Genomic DNA, 18,297 nt, shown 5'->3' on the forward strand with positions numbered 1-18,297 from the left:
ACAGGTTTTATGCCACTTTACAGCCTTTTTTTTCTAGTTAGACAGCCCAATTATTGATGATGAATAAAAAACAGACTTTACAGAGATACTCTTAACTGCCACAAAATTTTTCAAACTGACTAATCAGAAATACTGAAACAAAAAATTGCAAGATGCATAAGTATTAGCTACTATTTCTAGAAGGCTTTTTCAGAATCTTGCTCCACATGCCTTATATTTTCATTAAGGTCACTAAGACCATTGTTAAGTGATGGGGTAACCAGCTAGTAGTAGGACAATTTTCTTAAATGAACACTCCCAGTGTGGAATGCCTATTGGAAATTTGTACCTGTGTGCGGTTTTTATATGCATTCCTGGTAGCAGGGCCCTGCATCATAACATTTACCCTATATTTACAGAAATGGCAAAATAAATGCACTGAGAGACTTTTAAAAACTTTAGCTGCTAAGAGTGGTTTTGTGTTGTATCTTTTTGTTTCCTGTGTAAGTTGTTATTCCTTGAGATGACCAAATGTTCTTTGCTTATGGTCCTCATCAACAATAGCATTCCCAGCATGGGAAAGATGTCCCAGATTGCTTTGCAGATTGAAGAATGAAATTGACAGAGATCGAGGAAAAAGAATAGATAAAACATATATCAGTTCATCTGGTCATAATTGGTCCAAGTCTCTCTCAACATAGTCAGTCTGCTTTCGATGTGGTACTGTGGCAAAGGCTTTGCTAAGGTCTGGGTATATTAAATCTACCTTTTCCCTTTGTCACCTTACTCTCTTATATCCTCAAAAAACTCTAATGAATTTGTTAAATGAGATCTCCCATCTGTAAAGTTATATTGACTATTTAACACACTATGGTGAGAATTTTAACTCCTCCCGCCCAGGGGTGTGGTGGGGGGGGTCGTAATTTCAACATGCCTGATTTTTCAGGCATATGAGGCACCTGCCTGAGTCTGATGGGAGCCTCATACATGTATGCAAATCGGGGTCCTATGGTGTCAACAAGACCCAGACGCCACCTTAACCCAGAAGTCAGTGTGGTGTCCACAGCGGCCGCCCCAACAGCAATAACCTGGTCTGGAAACTGGAGAGGCCTTTCCAGGTAAGTTTAAAACTTTCCTTTCTGGGAACCTTCCTCCACTTCACGAATCGCCAACTTCCCCGGAACCTCTGGGCTGCCCAACTTTACATTTACGGTGGGAAGTCGGCCAGCGGTGTGTTAATGGGGCCTGGCCATTAAAATTGGCTGCGCCGTCCACTGCCGAGCCCAGATGGGCCGGCCACTCGCTCAGCTATTTTCCTGCCCGGGAGTTAAAGTTGGCATCTATATTTCTCCTGGTATCCCATTATTCTCTCTTTAAGGATACTTTCTAATATTTTACCCATTAACGATGACAGGCTTTATGATTCCCTGTGTTATCCTTTCATCCCTTTTTACAAATTGATACCACACTCATCTTTCTCTAGCTCCACAGCATAACTCCTGTACTCTGCCTTTTCCTTAAAATAGCCGAATGTGTCTAATTTAAATTGTCACCTCCTTTAATACTCAATTATGAAGTCCATCGAAGATGGGTGCCTTGCTGTCTTTTAGTGCTCTTATTTTGTCTATCATCTCTTTGTTGGTTAATTTCTATATCTGTCAGTTTTTCTTTCTCTTGCCTTTTAAATTCTAACCCTGTATGAAGAAAGTAGTCCTCACATTAATTTGTAAACGCTGACATAAAATACTTATTACAAACATCAGCCATTCCTTATTCATCTGTTATGTCTCTGCTGGGATTCCTCAAGAGTCCAACTATTTTTTATTTTATCACTTATTTCCCCTGAAAATATTTATAGAAATCTTTCAAATCCACTTTTATATTTACTGAAACCCTAATTTCAAAATCTATTTTGCTTTGCCAGACCTTTTCCTATACTCAGCCCTGTCCTTAATCCTACCTGTAGTTTTATACTTAATGTAAGACTTGTTCCCTACCTTACTTCTCCTCTACTCCACATTACTTTCCTATCTACTCTCCTGCAATTATTACCCAATGAAACACATTTGTTCTGGAGTCCCCTAATTATGTCTCTAAATACATTCCATTTTCCTGCTGCACCTGTCCCATGTAACAGCTTATAGCGAGCCATCATATTTAGGGCTTGAAATGATGGTCCCTTGTGCAAGCAATGTGGGCACAAGTGCATAGTAACATTAGGAACAGGAGTAGGCCATTCAGGCCCTCAGGCCTTCTCTGCCATTCAATTAGGTCATGATGTGGAGATGCCGGTGATGGACTGGGGTTGACAATTGTAAACAATTTTACAACACCAAGTTATAATCCAGCAATTTTATTTTAAATTCACAAGCTTTCGGAGGCTTCCTCCTTCGTCAGGTGAATGATGTGAAACATCACATCATTTTCACATCATTCACCTGACGAAGGAGGAAGCCTCCGAAAGCTTGTGAATTTAAAATAAAATTGCTGGACTATAACTTGGTGTTGTAAAATTGTTTACAATTAGGTCATGGCTGATCTGCACCTCATCTCCATTTTCCACCTTTACTCCATATTCCTTGATACCCTCACCTCACAAAAATCTGTCTCTCTCAGTCTTGAATACTCCAGTTGCCCTAGTATCCACAGCCTTTAGGGGGAGTGAGTTCCAAATTTCTACTACCCTTTGTGAGAAATGGTGCTTCCTGACTTTGCTCCTGAATGGCCCTAACTCTCATTTTTAATGCAGCACAGAGGGACCGAAAATTCAAAACTTTGATCCTTACACCAGTTTTGTGCTTGTACTGCCCCATGGAGCAAGCCTTGTTATTTTTATGCATTTACAATATTCTGGGGTCACGTCCTGTCTGGATTGCAATTTAAATTAAGGGAAAGTTTTGGACCGTCTCATAAGGGGAGATGGTGGGGCTATTTGAATGCATGGTCACAACTGATACCCTGTAAGGCTTGCAATTTCCACTTTTGAGACCGATAAATTGGCTAGGCTGACAGATGGTGTCAGTTAGTTACATGCAGAATTATGGCCAGGAACCGGCTTAAGCATTTACACATGGTGGGAGGGGGGTGTTATTTATATTTCTTAGACATCGTGGGTGCAATTTTAAGCCTACCTTCCTGGTTTGCCATCGGCGGGTGGGCAGCTAACATCACCCAGGTTACTTATCAGCCCTGGAGCTGCTGGGACCCGACCGTTCTGGACTTTAATTTGCTCTACTGAACAGGCGGCAAGGATACCTGGCCAGCACTGGGCAGGGCTCTTCTTTACATATGCATGTCGGGACTGAACGATCTGAGCGGGAAGCCACTGTGGATTTACCGCCAGGTGAAGACAGTTGGGAAGAGGAGCTTGGGCCAGAAGAGACCCAAATATGTAAGTTTATTTACTTTCCTTGTTTGGCCAGGAGGAGCACGAAGGGGCGGGAAGTCGGTTCATAGAATCATGGAAGGTTACAGCACGGAAGGAGGCCATTCGACCCATCAAGTTCATGCCAGCTCTATGCATGAGCAATCCAGCCAGTCCTACTGCCTCGCCCTATCCCCGTAGCCCTGCACATTTTTTTGTTTCAAGTACTTATCCAGTTCCCTTTTGAAGGCTGTGATTGAAACTGCCTCCACCACTCTCTCAGGCAGTGCATTCCAGATCCTAACCACTCGCTGTGTGTAAAAAAAAATGATGTGGAGATGCCAGTGATGGACTGGGGTTGACAATTGTAAACAATTTTACAACACCAAGTTATAGTCCAACGATTTTTATTTGAAATCTACAAGCTTTCGGAGGCTTCCTCCTTCCTCAGGTAATTGTCAGGTGTTGTAAAATTGTTTACAATTGTAAAAAAAAGGTTTTTCCTCATATCAACTTTGGTTCTTTTGCCAATCACCTTTAATCTGTGCCCTCTGGTTCTTGATTCTTCTGCCAGTGGGAACAGTTTTTCTCTATCTACTCTGTCTAGACCCTTCATGATTTTGAATACCTCCATCAAATCTCCTCGCAATCTTCTCTGTTCCAAGGAGAACAATCCCAGCCTCTCCAGTCTATCCATATAATTTAAATCCCTCATCCCTGGAATCATTCTAGTAAATCTCCTCTGCACCCTCTCTAAGGCCTTCACATCCTGCCTAAAGTGCAGTGCCCAGAACTGGACACAATACTCCACTTGTGGCTGAACCAGTGTTTTATAAAGGTTCATCATGACAGGATTTGAATGAGGCCTGGGATTTAAACTAGCCCAGGCCTCATTTCTGGAGCAGTGAGTGCGATTTCAACTCAACTTACTATCCTCCCGGCCAAAACTGGAGTTAAAATCAGGGCCCATGGCTCTTGTGGATGCTTGGAGGTGGAAGGAAGCAGTCAGTAACTCATCACATGAGATTGTAATAAACTGGATAGCCAGGTGGTGAAGGAGAGAAGACTAGAGCTTAGTCTCCAGTTGCTTCCACACCTTTATTCACAAAGATCCACATTACACCCACCCCACACCCTAGATCAGCTCTCTTATAAATGGATACAGGAGAGTTCCCAATTGATATGCACCAACTGAATACAATTAACACTAATTGATATAAATCACATGGATACAATTGACAAAGGTTAGGGAGAATCCCCTTTAACAATAATTAGGCCCCGACAACAGCACCCACAGGTGCAATACCATTAGAATCTTGTGGCCATTTGCTGTGTTTAATATGTAAGAGATAGCTTCCTTTTTACCATAAATTTTCAGATGCCCTACCTTGTTCTGTTGCTTCCTAGCATTTATGCATAGAGTTTTGAGGCAACCACTTTCCCCTATCTTTATCCTAACTGCTTCTCACCTTTCCTGTCTGCAATTGCTACTCATGGTTCCCCAGCTCATAGCTTGAACTTCATTAAAATTAAATGATGAGTAAGCAGAACCTAATCAACTGAAAATTATTAACAAGTCTCCAACTAAAGAAAGCAACTGGAGGGAAAACATAAGGTTACAAGCAAAGTGCCAGAATCGAAGATTCTATCCTAAACATATGTTCAGGCTATTAATAGCTTACTGCCATTATAATACAAATAATACAAATTTTTAACTACTTCATTGGAGTTGGGAAGCTGTTGCTGTTTAATACACATTCAGCTACTTATAAGCTAAATGGGCAAGAAATTTGGCCGTGTAGCGCCCGTTGTGTAGGCACTACACGGTCTCCCGAAGTTCCAAAATGGTGTCTCGAATGCACGCGCAACGCACGCTGGATGCCATTTTGGTAAATGCGTTAGCGCATGCACAGTTAACGAACGCTGGCAGCATGTAAAGTAGGGTGAATATGCGTTAAATCAATGTGCAACGCTGATTTAAAGGGATAGATACCACTTTGGCGCTCAACGCTCCAGCCAACGCACTGCCTTAACCATGACCAATTGAACACAGCTTAGATGGTCTGGAGGACCCCCCCACCAGCACTATTTAAAGGGACCATGCAGGATTTACAGATTAGTTGATGGATTATTGCTTTTGGCTGCTGATGCATTTGTACCTGTTTTTGGAGGTCTGCTATACTTGAATACCAGGATGAGGGGACATCGGATCATAGAAGAATCGTAGAAAGGTTACAGCATGGAAGGACGCCATTTGGCCCATTGATTCCGCACCGGCTGTATGCAAGAGCAATCCAGCTAGTCCTACTCCCCCGCCCTTTCCCCATAGCCCTCAAATTTTTCCTTTCAAGTACTTATCCAGTTCCCTTTTGAAGGCCAGGATTGAATCTGCCTCCTCCACCTCCTCGGGCAATGCATTCCAGATCCTAACCACTTGCTGTGTAAAAAAGTTTTTCCTCATGTCACCTTTGGTTCTTTTGCCAATCACCTTAAATCTGTGTTCTGGTTCTTGACCCTTCTGCCAATGGGAAGTTTCTCTCTATCTACTCTGACTGGACCCTTCATGATTTTGAATACCTCTAGCAAATCTCCTCGCAACCGTCTCTGTTCCAAGGAGAATAACCACAGATTCTCCAGTCTATCCATGTAACTAAAGCCCCTCATCCCTGGAATCATTCTGGTAAATCTCTTCTGCACCCTCTCTAAGGCCTTCACATCTTTCCTGAAGTGCGGCGCTCAGAACTGGACACAATACTCCAGTTGTGGCCGAACCAGTGCTTTATGAAGATTCATCATGACTTCTATACTTTTGTACTCTCTGCCTCTATTTATAAAGCCCAGGATCCCGTATGCTTTTTTAACTGCTTTCTCAACCTGCTCTGCCGCCTTCAACGATTTGTGCACATACACCCCCAGATCTCTCTGTTGCTGTACCCCTTTTAGTGGGGCTAAAGCGGGTATATAGAGTTGGGTCACAGATCAACCATGATCTCATTGACTGGCGGAACAGGCTCAAGGGACTAAATGTCACTGTCACTTGCTGCCTCCTGTAATGCGTCACCTTCTCCTGCAAGAAAGCGAGAAGTGTGTTGGTGAGTGTCCTGTAGGATGTCTGCGTGTTGTGCGTGTCTTGGTTGAATAGCTGCCAGTGTGTGTGACCTGTGAGTTGTGGGTGTGCGGCTTGCAACAGTGGTAATGTGTGAGAGTGAGGGGAAGCATCTGATTGGAAGAGTGGAATACTGATTGAAAGAGTTTGTTGGTAGGTGGGTGATGGGAGGTGTAGTGCATGGAGCAGTGGAAGGGGCTAGTGGTATAGTTGGTAGGCGATGCCACATGACAGTTGACCTCACTCACCTTGACCACTCATGTCAAAACATTGAATTTCTTCCTGCACTGCATCCATGTTCATGGTGCATTGGCTTCATCCCCTACTGCCTCCCATTGCCTCTTGAGCATATCTCCGGAGGGCCTCTTGCCCTCCTGCAGATATAGGATGCCCCTCCTTCTATCCGCCTCTTGCACCGAGGCCTCTAGTGAATCATCAGAGAACCTTGGTGCACACTCTCTTGCAGGCCCGGTACAAACTCAGATTGGCAGATTGGCAGTTTGGTGAGGTCTGACGTGCAGATTGGAGGATGTGGGATTTAGTGGTGCGCAACATTTATTCAATGTTTTAGCATAACTCAACCGTTTGTAAACAAAGGGATGGGACCTGCATCTGTGTTTTATGTGTGCGGAGTCTGATCTCCGTTCAGAATCCGTGCAGACTCGTATCTTATTTTTTGCAAATAAGAGGTGATGGCTGCCTTAGAGAGGTGCAGGTTGCCTTTAAGAGGTGTGAGCAAATCACGCGATATTTGGGCCTCCCCTTCTGGTGCGAAGTGCGAACCTGGTGAGAGCATCCCAGCTAGGCCTGGTTGCTGCACTTCTATCAGGTAAATGACCAGGCAGCATGACTGTCTTAACCCCCAATATTTTTTGTTCAGTTTTTGAGCATTGCTATAATTCAGGTTAGAATGTTGTGATGTTGGTCTGCATTGTCCTCTGGTGTCAGGCAAAATAGACCACAGTTATACTGTGAAGCTAAAGTGACCTGGCTGCTAAAGTGATCTGGCTGCTAAAGTCAAGGTGAGCTCACATCAATTGCCCAAATTCAATTCAACAACTTTACAACTGAAATGCACTACTGCAGTTTGTATTGTTATGAAGCCGAAGCAACTTAACATCGACCCAGGTTCTGTAGTATCACTGGACCTAATTATTTCTCTTTTCCTCCTACTTGGAATCTTTTAAGTCTTTCACTTCACTGTTTTATCAATTGCTGAGGCAGAAATATTTAGCAGGTGTTTTGTTGTATCGGGTATTTCAGAAGTGGACACTTTTTACATTGTGAAACCTTGTCAAAGGGGCTAAACAATACTTCTTTGTTGAACAGAATTGTGTGAAGAGAATAATGATTCTCGGAGCATACAAGTTTGTCTTTATCCTCCTGTGAGTAGAATAATTGCTGATCACAGTTTATCTGTAGAATGGGTTTAAGGCAAGTAGCTTTATGTTCCCTGATGAACTTAACAAGGTGATTTTGTGCTCAGACATGGTAAAGAAAAAAAAAATTCCACAGGCCATCATGGTTTTAGATTACCTGTGATTTGTCCGTGGCTTTTGTCTAGTGACAAACGCAAAATAACACGTTCAGCAAAATGATCTTGCTGATAGATGGCTTTTAGGAAAGGGTTTTTATGGCATGTGCTTGTAAGGTTAAAAGGTGTAATTGAAGCAGAAAAAAGGAGAATTAGCAAGGGACGGGAATGCTGCTGGATTGAATGAATTGTGTCAAGACAAGGATTGTTGATTTATTTTGCTTGAATAGGAATAACTTAAAGCTCACGGTGGGAAACTGATACATTAACTACCTAATTCAAAGTGACTTAATAGGAAAATTTAATTTGAGATGGATTTGTAGCTTGTCCATCTCTGTTTTCACAGATTAGGATTTTATCTTTTTTGTTTAAGTTCTTACATCTTAAATTTCAATTCAGAGGCCAATACGTAGGTCTGGGTGCAGTGGTGCTGGGACCACTGCCCTATGGGTGCTGGATGTGTCTTTGGTCCTCTGAGCTGACCTTGCAATGTAATTCGCCTGATGCATAGCAGGTAGGTTATCAGGTCCTAGCAACCCTTAAAGAAAGAAATAACTTGCACCATGGGACATCCCAAAGCACTTTACAGCCAATGAAGTATATTTAGAAGTGTAGTCATTATTGTAATGTAGGAAACCCAGCAACCAATTTGCACATAGCAAAGTCCAACAAACAGTAATCAGATAATGACCAGATAATCTGTTTTTTTTAAGTGATGTTGCTTGAGGGATAAATATTGGCCAGGACACCGGGGAGAACTCCCCTGCTCTTCTTCAAATATTGCCGTGGGATCTTTTACGTCCACCTGAGAGGGCCTTGGTTAAGCGTCTCATCTGAAAGACGGCAACTTTGACAATACAGCACTGGAGTGTCAGCCTAGATCGTGTGCTCAAGTCTCTGGAGTGGGACTTGAACCCACAACCTTCTGATTCAGAGGTGAGAGTGCTCACTGAGCCAAGGCTGACACCTGCTCGTCACCCTTGAAGGGGAACTTTCTGCACATTGAAAACATGGCTTAAAAAAGGTGCAGAGCAGTGACATTCTAACCATTCATGTCCTGTTCCACAGTTCCATTTCATCCTTTGCCTCATCCAATGCTTTAACAGAAGACTTTTTTTCTGCCTTTCAGGTATCAAGGACTGCAAGCTTCAACAGCTCTTCGATACTTAGATACCCTCCTGATCCTTCTTCCCCTTCACTTTCATCTGACCCTATCCCTCCCTCCAATCTCACCCTTTGTCAAGTTTTCACTATCCCCTCTGACCTTCCCCTCTCTGACCCCCGGAACGATAAGTCCTTAGCAAATGCCTTAGCTTCATCCCGTTATGCCCCCACCTCAATGAATTTTGAGCTCGACATGATACTGAGCTCTTCTTCCTTTGCCTTGGCACCCACTTCTTTGGCTGGGGGTCTTCCCCCCGCACAGCGGACCCTTTCTCCCGTCTTCAGAATTCTTGTTCCACCTGGACTCCTCCCTCTGGCCCCTTAGCCTCTCTTGATCTTTTCATTGCGCATCGCCGGCGTGACATCGGCTGTCTCAATTTCTCTACTCCCCTCCCTCACTCTAACCTACCTCCCTCTGAACTCACAGCACTCCGTTCTCTCAGGTCCAACCCTGACATTGTCATTAAACCTGCTGACAAGGGCGGCGTGTTGTTGTGTGGTGAACAGACCTCTACCTTGAGGAGGCTGAAAGGCAACTCTGCGACACGCCCTCCTACCTCCCCCTGGACCATGCCCCCACCGCGGAACATCAAGCCATCATTTCCCAGACCATCACTGACTTCATCTCCCCCCACTCCCCACCCCCCCCGCCACGGCCTCCAACCTCATAGTTCCCCCAACCCTGCACATCCAGCTTCTACCTCCTTCCCAAGATCCACAAACAGGACTGCCCTGGTCTGGGAGACCCATCATTTCAGCCTGCTCTTGCCCCATGGAACTTTTTTCTTTCAATCTCAACATTTTTTTCTCCCCTTGTCCAATCTCTTCTGACCTACATCCGCGACTCTTCCAGCGCCCTCCGCCACTTTAACAGTTTCCAGTTCCCCGGCCCTAACCGTCTTCTTTTCACCATGGACGTCCAGTCCCTCGACACCTCCATCCCCCAGCAGGACGGCCTGTGGGCTCTCCGCTTCGTCCTTGAACGGAGGCCCAACCAGTCCCCATCTACCACCACCCTCCTCTGCCTGGCTGAAATTGTTCTTAGTTTGAACAATTTCGCCAAATAAAAATTGTTGCTATGGGAACTCGTATGGGTCCTAGCTACGCCTGCCTTTTTGTGGGATACGTGGATTCCTTGTTCCAGTCCTACTCAGGTCCCCTCCCTCACCTCTTTTTCCAGTACATCAATGACTGTATCAGTGCCGCTTCCTGATCTAGCCCCGAACTGGAAAATTTCATCAATTTTTTTGCTTCCAATTTCCACCCTTCCCTCGCCTTCACATGGTCCAGCTCCGACTCTTCCCTTCCCTTCCTCGACTTCTCTGTTTCCATTTCTGGGGATAGGCTGTCAACCAATATCTACTATAAGCCCACTTACTCCCACAACTATCTCGATTACACTTCCTCCCACCCCGCTTCCTGTTAGGACTCTATTCCCTTCTCTCAATTTCTCCGCCTCCATTGCATCTGTTCTGATGATGCCACCTTCCACACCAGTGCTTCCGATATGTCTTCCTTTTTCTTCAACTGAGGATTCCCCTCCACTTTAATTGACAGGGCTCTCGACCGTGTCCGTCCTATTTCCCGTACTTCTGCCCTCATCCCTTCTCCCTCCCAGAACCACGATAGGGTCCCCCTTGTCTTCACCTTCTTCTCCACCAGCCTCCACATTCAACGTATCATCCTCTGCCATTTCCGCCACCTCCAGCATGATCCCATCACCAGACACATCTTCCCCTCCCCTTCCCTTTCAGCATTCCGAAGGCACTGCTCCCTCTGCGACACTCTGGCCCACTCTTCCATCACCCCCAACACCCCCTCTCCTCTCCATGGCACCTTCCCGTGAGAGCGCAGGAGATGCAACATCTACCCTTTCACCTCCTCCCTTTCCACTGTCCAGGGCCCCAAACACTCCTTCCAGGTGAAACAGTGGTTTACTTATACTTCTTTCAATTTAGTATACTCTATTCGCTGCTCACAATGCAGTCTCCTCTACATTGGGGAGACCAAATGCAGACTGGGTGATCGCTTTGCTGAACACCTCCATTCAGACCGCAAAGGGTGACCCTGACCCGGTCGTTGCCATTTTAATTCCCCGTACCACCCCCACTTTGACCTCTCTGTTCTCGTCCTCTTACACTGTTCCAATGAAGCTCCATGGAAGCTCGAGGAACAGCACCTCATCTTTCGATTAGGCACTTTACAACCTTCTGGACTTAACACTGATTTCAATAATTTCAGATCATAACCACTGCGCTCATTTTTTCGGACAGCAAGTGCTGCTACTGGTTCTGATATTGCCATTTACAGCTCTTCTAGATCCATCTTTTGTTTCTTTACTATTCCCATTATCACCCTCCTTGTCTTGCACCATCATCCCTTTTGTCATTTAATCATTCCTGCCCTCCACCCTATCAGAGATCTTCCCTTTTGTTCTTTCCTCCCCTCTCCTTCCTCCCCCCCGCCCCCCCAACTTTCCCATGCTCTGTACTTGCTTAAGAACTGTTTAAACTTCAACTTTTTCCAGTTCTGATGAAGGGTCTTTGACCTGAAATGTTAACTCTGTTTCTTTCTCCACAGATGCTGCCTCACTTGCTGAGTATTTCCAGCATTTTCTGTTTTTATTATGGTCTATGCCGGTGTTTATGCTCCACATAAGCCTCCTCCCTCCCTATTTCATCTAACCCTATGAGCATATCCTTCTATTCCTTTCTCCCTCATGTGTTTATTAACGTCCCCCTAAATGCATCTATGTTATTTGCCTCAACTGCTCTTTGTGGAAGTGAGTTCCACATTCTAACCTCTCTCTGGGTAAAGAAGTTTCTCCTGAATTCCCTATTGGATTTATTAGTGACTATCTTATGCTTATGGCCCCGAGTTCTGGTCTCCCCCACAAGTGAAAACAACTTTTCTACATTTATCCTATCAAACCCTTCATAATCTTAAAGACCTCTAGCAGGTCACCCCTCAGTCTTCTCTTTTCTAAAGAAAGGAGCCCCATCCTGTTCAGCCTTTCCTGTTAGATATAACCTCTCAGTTCTGATATCATCATAGCAAATCTTTTTTGCAACTTCTCCAGTGCCTCTATATCTTTTTTATAATATGGAGGCCAGAACTGTTCACAGTACTCCAAGTGTAGTCCAACCAAGGTTCTTTTCAAGTTTAACATAACTTCTCTGCTTTTTATTTCTATCCCTCTAGAAATGAACCTCAGTGCGCCATTTGCTTTTTTTTTGTGGCCTTATTAACCTGCGACTTTCTCTGGGGTTTTGCACAGCATATTGCTGTCAACCAAACATCCAAACAGTGCAGCCCCCTCTACAGGGCATCTGGGACCTGTGTGAACAGGGAAAGCAACAGTGAGTCTCCTTAACCACTCAGATTGAAGATCCATTAATGAACAGCACAGAGTCTGAACCAGGCAGTATAAGTTAGAATTCAATGTCAAATCAGGTACAGAAAGATAAATAGAGAGGGAAAGAAAGATTGGATTAAGAGAGAGAGAGAGAAAAGAGACAGAAAGAAAATGTAAAGAAAACAAATTTTATTTAAATTAAAAAAAACTCCAACAATAATTAAAAGCTGAAGGAATGAGACTCCGTACTTGTAAAAGTTAATTTTCAGTGCCAAAGAGGTTGTTTAGCAGTAATTAAGACTTACCACGCCGTTAAAACGGCACTTAGATAGGAATGGACAAGCACAATTTTTTTGTGACGAGCTTAGTCTGTACCTACGATGTCAGTACATGAACTTCACACCGTTCAATACATTTGAACGGGGAGCCAGATGGCAAGATGTCGTTTTCGCACAGTTTACAGAGGGATAGTGTATCTTGGATAGTAACTTCCAGATTTTAACGTTAAACTGCGCCTTTCCACTCACCTGAAGTTGCTATCTGATTTGTGCATAAATAAAGTTGAGCACTGTTAGCCTTACCATTATTTTCACAGCAAAATCTGGCCCGTTGTTTATGTGAACAATGATAGTTTTTAAGTTCTTGGTAGAAGAATAAATAAAGTAGTGCAGCTTGTGTAATCATTTAGAATACATTACACACACAAAGACTAGTTCTGAGTTGTTCCCATCTGAGTCATTTTGCACCCGCCAGTTTTCCTCCCAGTTGTATTTATGTTTGGCTATCTTACTGTATTTGCTGACTGTATCTACAAGGGATCAGCTAGTATATAGTACACATCATTTTTGTTGCAAAGTTACCTCAAGTTTCATCATATTATTGCTTTTGACATTTTGCATCAAAAGAAACTGTCTTTGAAATTTGCCATTGTACAACTCTGTCCAAGCACATCCAAAAGTCCAGACTCCCATATTTTTAAAAAACCAAACCATTATATTTTTAAAGGCAAACAAATATCATTTGATAAATGCTCATTTTACCGATTAAACAATCTTACCCTTTTATTTCTTCTTCTTTTTCTTCTTCCCCTTCTCTGGTGGCTTGGAGAACTCGTTGTGATTCTTGTTTAGTAGCTGTAAGATGTTGCCCCGGCAAACTTGATTGAACATTCATAGACTGAACCTTGAAAGTTACAACTCCAGGCAACCTTAATCTGCCACAAGAACAGAGAGAACGATGTATACAAATTATGTAAACAAGAATCATCAATGCTGACTGGAGGCTAGAAGTTAGTTGTGCCGATACGAGTGGACAAATACTTAGTATGACATTCTTCTCTCCAATATTTTAGCAGAGGTGTTAACCCATTTAAAATAAACCAGTTAATGCTTGTATTAAGATAGCACATGGAAAAAATGTCATATGAATACATTAACTGTTCATTCACTAATACTGGCGCCACCAATTTATATGCTTTGGTCACTACTCTCGCATTGTCAACTTTGATCTGTATAATTTATTTCTCCAATGCATATATAATTCAGCTGACAAACTAGATTTCCTATTTTATCTCAACACCTATATTCCTGTTCATAGGCACCATTTTGCATCAGTGCAAATGTCACAGAATGAGGATTTGAGCCAGAAAATCACATTGCCAGGTTCACAAGCCATAAACGTGCAACATATGCACCGAATTTTATGGTATATAGATATTTCTTTGGTTGTGTCTTTGACCCAATGTTGAAGGTAATGTTGGTTTGTTTAACTCCCAGCCCACCACCTACAAATGCAGATGGGAGAGAACATGCCACAGTACCTCAGCTGGGACTTTCCCTGTAAACTCAGTGCAAGGGCTGCTGGGAAAAGTTAAAGGGTTGTGGCCACTTAAAAGTAAATGCCTGCAAATCAGGACAAAATATGTTTAACCTTTAAATTTTTGTAATGTCTTCAACTGTGTGTATATCTCAGCCTATCCAAAAGCTATTTGGGGCAAAAAATTGACTGACAAAATCCATGGCTGGCAAAATAAGTGGAGCTATGAAACAGACTCTGTGGACAAGTGATGGAGCAAAACAACAACTGATCCCTTATTTGATGGCTCACCAAGTGGAGGGTTGTCTTGTTTGGCACTCCAAGGCACTGTTGACAGTGATAGCAGTGGAGGATGCTTGGCAGGAAGAGGCAGCAAAAAAAATTGAGGGAGGAGGTTACCGTGCTTGACACTGGCAGTGCCAGTTCTTTCATGCAGGTTAGGTACAGATGGTATACATCCACAACTGGCTCCATGCTGACCTGATACAGTTCCTCATGGTAATTGCTAGGTAGGTGTGTGAGGGCCTATAGATACAGTTGATGGTATAATGGCCAATGTTGGCAGTCTGTCTGTGATGCCCGCTGATCTCCTTGGCATTCCTACTTTCATCTTGTAGTATTTCAACCAAGAAATGCCATGATGGTTCACTTTAATCAAGCTTCGTCACTAATTCTAAATTGATTTTCTGACTGACAGAAAATCTGCACTTCAATGCCCATCTGCTCCTTGGACCCCCATAAAATTGCATCGTAAGAGCTCTTTTGTCATGTCCCCTCTTTTTGAGCTTTTCATGTTCTGCTGAATGCTTCAATTACCGTTGAATTTCCAGGAGTCAGAAGACAATATTTGGCTGACTTTAGCTTCCTCATAAACATTATGCACTCTTACAAGGAAAGAAATTATTCAAGAAAAGTTTTTTTTCATAACAATGCCAACAAAAATTAATAAGAGAAGCCAGTATTAAAATTGTACGCCAAAAAAAAGGTAAAAAAGCTTTGCAGTTCTTAAGAGTTCCATGGCTTATGGAGCTTCCCTGAGGCCTAGTCCAAATGAGCAAATGAAGTACCTAGCTCAGTCATGACCTAAGCAGATGGATAATCATCCTTAAATTTGCTTAAGTGCATTATAATATTTAATTAAGTTATGGCTCCTTTCATCAAGGCCACTTTAAGCTGGTTTGAAATCCTCGCCAGAAAGTTGCACTTGGCATTAAGGGGGCATAGATTAGCTTTTAGATCTGAGCCAAATTTTCCAGTCCCCCTGCACCTGTTCCATTCCTGCACCAGGAAAATCTTTCGACAAGACATTTGTGATTTTATCACAAGCAGCCTACTTGTCTCCCCCAATAATGACAGCAGTGGTGGAAAACCTGAACTCCAGTTAGCATCACATACCCAGCTTAACAAAGTGTTACAGTCACAGCCTAGACATCACTCCAGCATTCTGGTTTGACCAGACCTGGTGGAATGACCTTGGAGTTTGTCTGTCTGAGGCCTGGTGCAGTTATCGAGGAATGAATGAGATGGATTGCCTCATCATGTCAAATTCCCTTGTCATCTAATTTTAGTAATCTTTCTCGTGGGTCGAGCCCTTGCTTACACTTTCATCTCATCAAGCTGTTCCTTTGCGTTTGCTGGATTTGGGCTGTGTTATTTAAATGGTGCATTTTCTCAAAGAATCTCAATGACTGTTTCAAAAGTGGATAGGAAACATGAGAGGGCAACAGTCTGTAGATTATCAGTGTTTGCTATTTTCTTGCCTGTGTACTTAGATTGGGATTTCCATTAACTAAGAATAGATTTGAGCATCGAATTTTATAAATATTCCATGAAAACCTTTTTATTTATACTGACTTGCATATATGCTAGTTATGGTATAATAGTTCACATTTTATTGATTCTGGTTAACTACCCAGATTATGTTGAATATTAAACAGAATAATTAGTTTCATGTTTGCCTATGTAATTTACTTCTCCACCTTGCTTCTGTTGCTTCAAAAACATTTTTTGATAATCTAATTTCTTTAATGTGCATTTGATCAATTCTGCATTAACAAAAATTTTTGTCACCATTAATTTTGCTTACTGTACTGCATATTATCACAGATGTTCCTTTTGCACTTGAAATAGCTGATTTGTGTATTGACACAGAAAGTAGATTTTTAATGAATGGATGATCAATGCATTCAGTGTGTGCAGTGGAAAAATTACTTTTTATTTAAATTGTATAATTTAAGAGAACTAGATTCCAACTCAGGGCAAAAGTAGTATCAAGAAAATATCAACTACAAATGATAAAGGATGTGCTGCAGTCAGAATTCAGACCATAATTAATTTGATTACAGTACATTCAAAGATAAGACTTATTTGTTCACTGGTTAGAACTGTGGATATGTTAAAACTGTCTTGGGCAATGTGTGATACTGAGGGAATAACACTAATGGTTCCAAAATGGCAAATGTTATGAAAGCTGTGAGAAAGCCCTTTGAAAAACAACTTCTGGTTGTGATATAACATGAATTTATCAATACTTTGATCATAAGCTTTGTATAAATCTACTAATTTTTATTGATTACGCCTGTTAATCGCAAATGTTGCAAATGTACACCAACTCTTAAACATTTCAGAAATCTCAGAATATTTAACACTCATTCTGTTATCCTAAGTACCAAAGCTATTGGTTACACTTTTCATTCGTGTTAGTAGTTCGAAAGTATTAGTTTTGCAATGATATGTTCCTTCATTTTGCCTCCATTATTACCTGGGAGGGGGAGTGGGGGAGCTTTCTCATTCAAGGTTGTAACTTTGATTGACCACTTGCTGAGCCAACCAGCAATGTAGAGAGCTGAGAGGGGCCGAAGGTCAAACTTTTGTCTTCCCCTCACTTCTCTGGAGGAGGCAATCTGCAAGAGGTTTAAGTCTGGAAGAGTAGATTAATTGAGCATGGAGCTTTCTCTTCCTAAGGTTAGTGCCAATAAGTTTAGAGATTGTTGATTTGTAAAGCAAATTAGACGCATGTCAAGAGGGAAAACTGTATAATTTATTAAATATGAAGTCGATGTATTCCACTGAAATTCGTATTCTGTTCATTCACATATTGCAAGTAAAATAAACCAAGTTATTGGTTTACAGTTGGCCTTATCTCACTAGAGTGTTTCTCCTTCACTTTGTGAAAGATGGGATGATCACTGGTGATGGCGGCACGTAAGAGATCACAGCTTTCAGTACAAGCAATGAGGAGTCTTATTGTTATAGCATCTGGGTCCAGGTATCATTCAACCAGATTACGTGCTTAAAAGGTACTCTCCAGATCTCTGTTTGAAAACGTGCAAAAATTCTCAGATGTTGGTGAAAATGAAGATGAAAAAAATAATTTAAGAACGCAGATGCAAAATGAATTTAATATGGAACTTTTTTATTATAAAATTTATCAAGCTATTTCTTAGCTGCAGTGCTAAAATGTGCTTTGGAAGATGTTATTTGCAGGGCTATGGGGAAAGAGCAGTGGAGTGGGACTAATTGGATAGCTCTTCAAAGAGCCAGCACAGACACGAGGGGCTGAATGGCCTCCTGTGTGCTGTAATTCTAGCATGACTATTGGTGTGTTTTGAACTGAGGCCATGGATGAGAACTTTTTGGTATCAGTTGCACTTTGTTGATCAGACAGGTACACTACCACAGGGAACTTACTACCCTTCTAATTGGACCACTATAATCCTACAGATACATCACTGTTACTCTCCCCACAAGACTATAAGTCACTCAAATGAACACGCAATCTTCGTGTAATAATATCTGTAAAATATACAGCACCATAGTTCACCATGTTCTAAGTCTCCTGCATCATGTGTTATAGAGTCTTTACTTACTTATGTTGAGTAATCATAAAGCTTGCTGTTGTTAGATTTTGAGACTGTGTCATTCCACAAAATAAAATTGTAGAACAATATTTGAACGTTAGGATCTGATTTGTTTTGGCA

At 42.3% G+C, this 18,297-nt stretch overlaps 1 protein-coding gene across 1 annotated transcript in view; it reads left to right on the forward strand.

Annotated features, from left to right (window-relative positions):
* Window positions 1-966: 966 nt before the first annotated feature.
* The window catches only part of ptprt (protein tyrosine phosphatase receptor type T), a 721,453-nt gene continuing 704,122 nt past the window's right edge, over window positions 967-18,297 (forward strand). The window contains exons 1-2 of the mRNA XM_068000862.1: window positions 967-1,097; window positions 3,222-3,370. Coding sequence (XP_067856963.1) covers window positions 967-1,097; window positions 3,222-3,370 — 280 coding nt within the window. The remainder of the gene's footprint in view (window positions 1,098-3,221; window positions 3,371-18,297) is intronic.

Source organism: Heptranchias perlo, chromosome 19 (assembly GCF_035084215.1).
Source record: "Heptranchias perlo isolate sHepPer1 chromosome 19, sHepPer1.hap1, whole genome shotgun sequence".
Lineage (NCBI taxonomy): Eukaryota > Metazoa > Chordata > Chondrichthyes > Hexanchiformes > Hexanchidae > Heptranchias > Heptranchias perlo.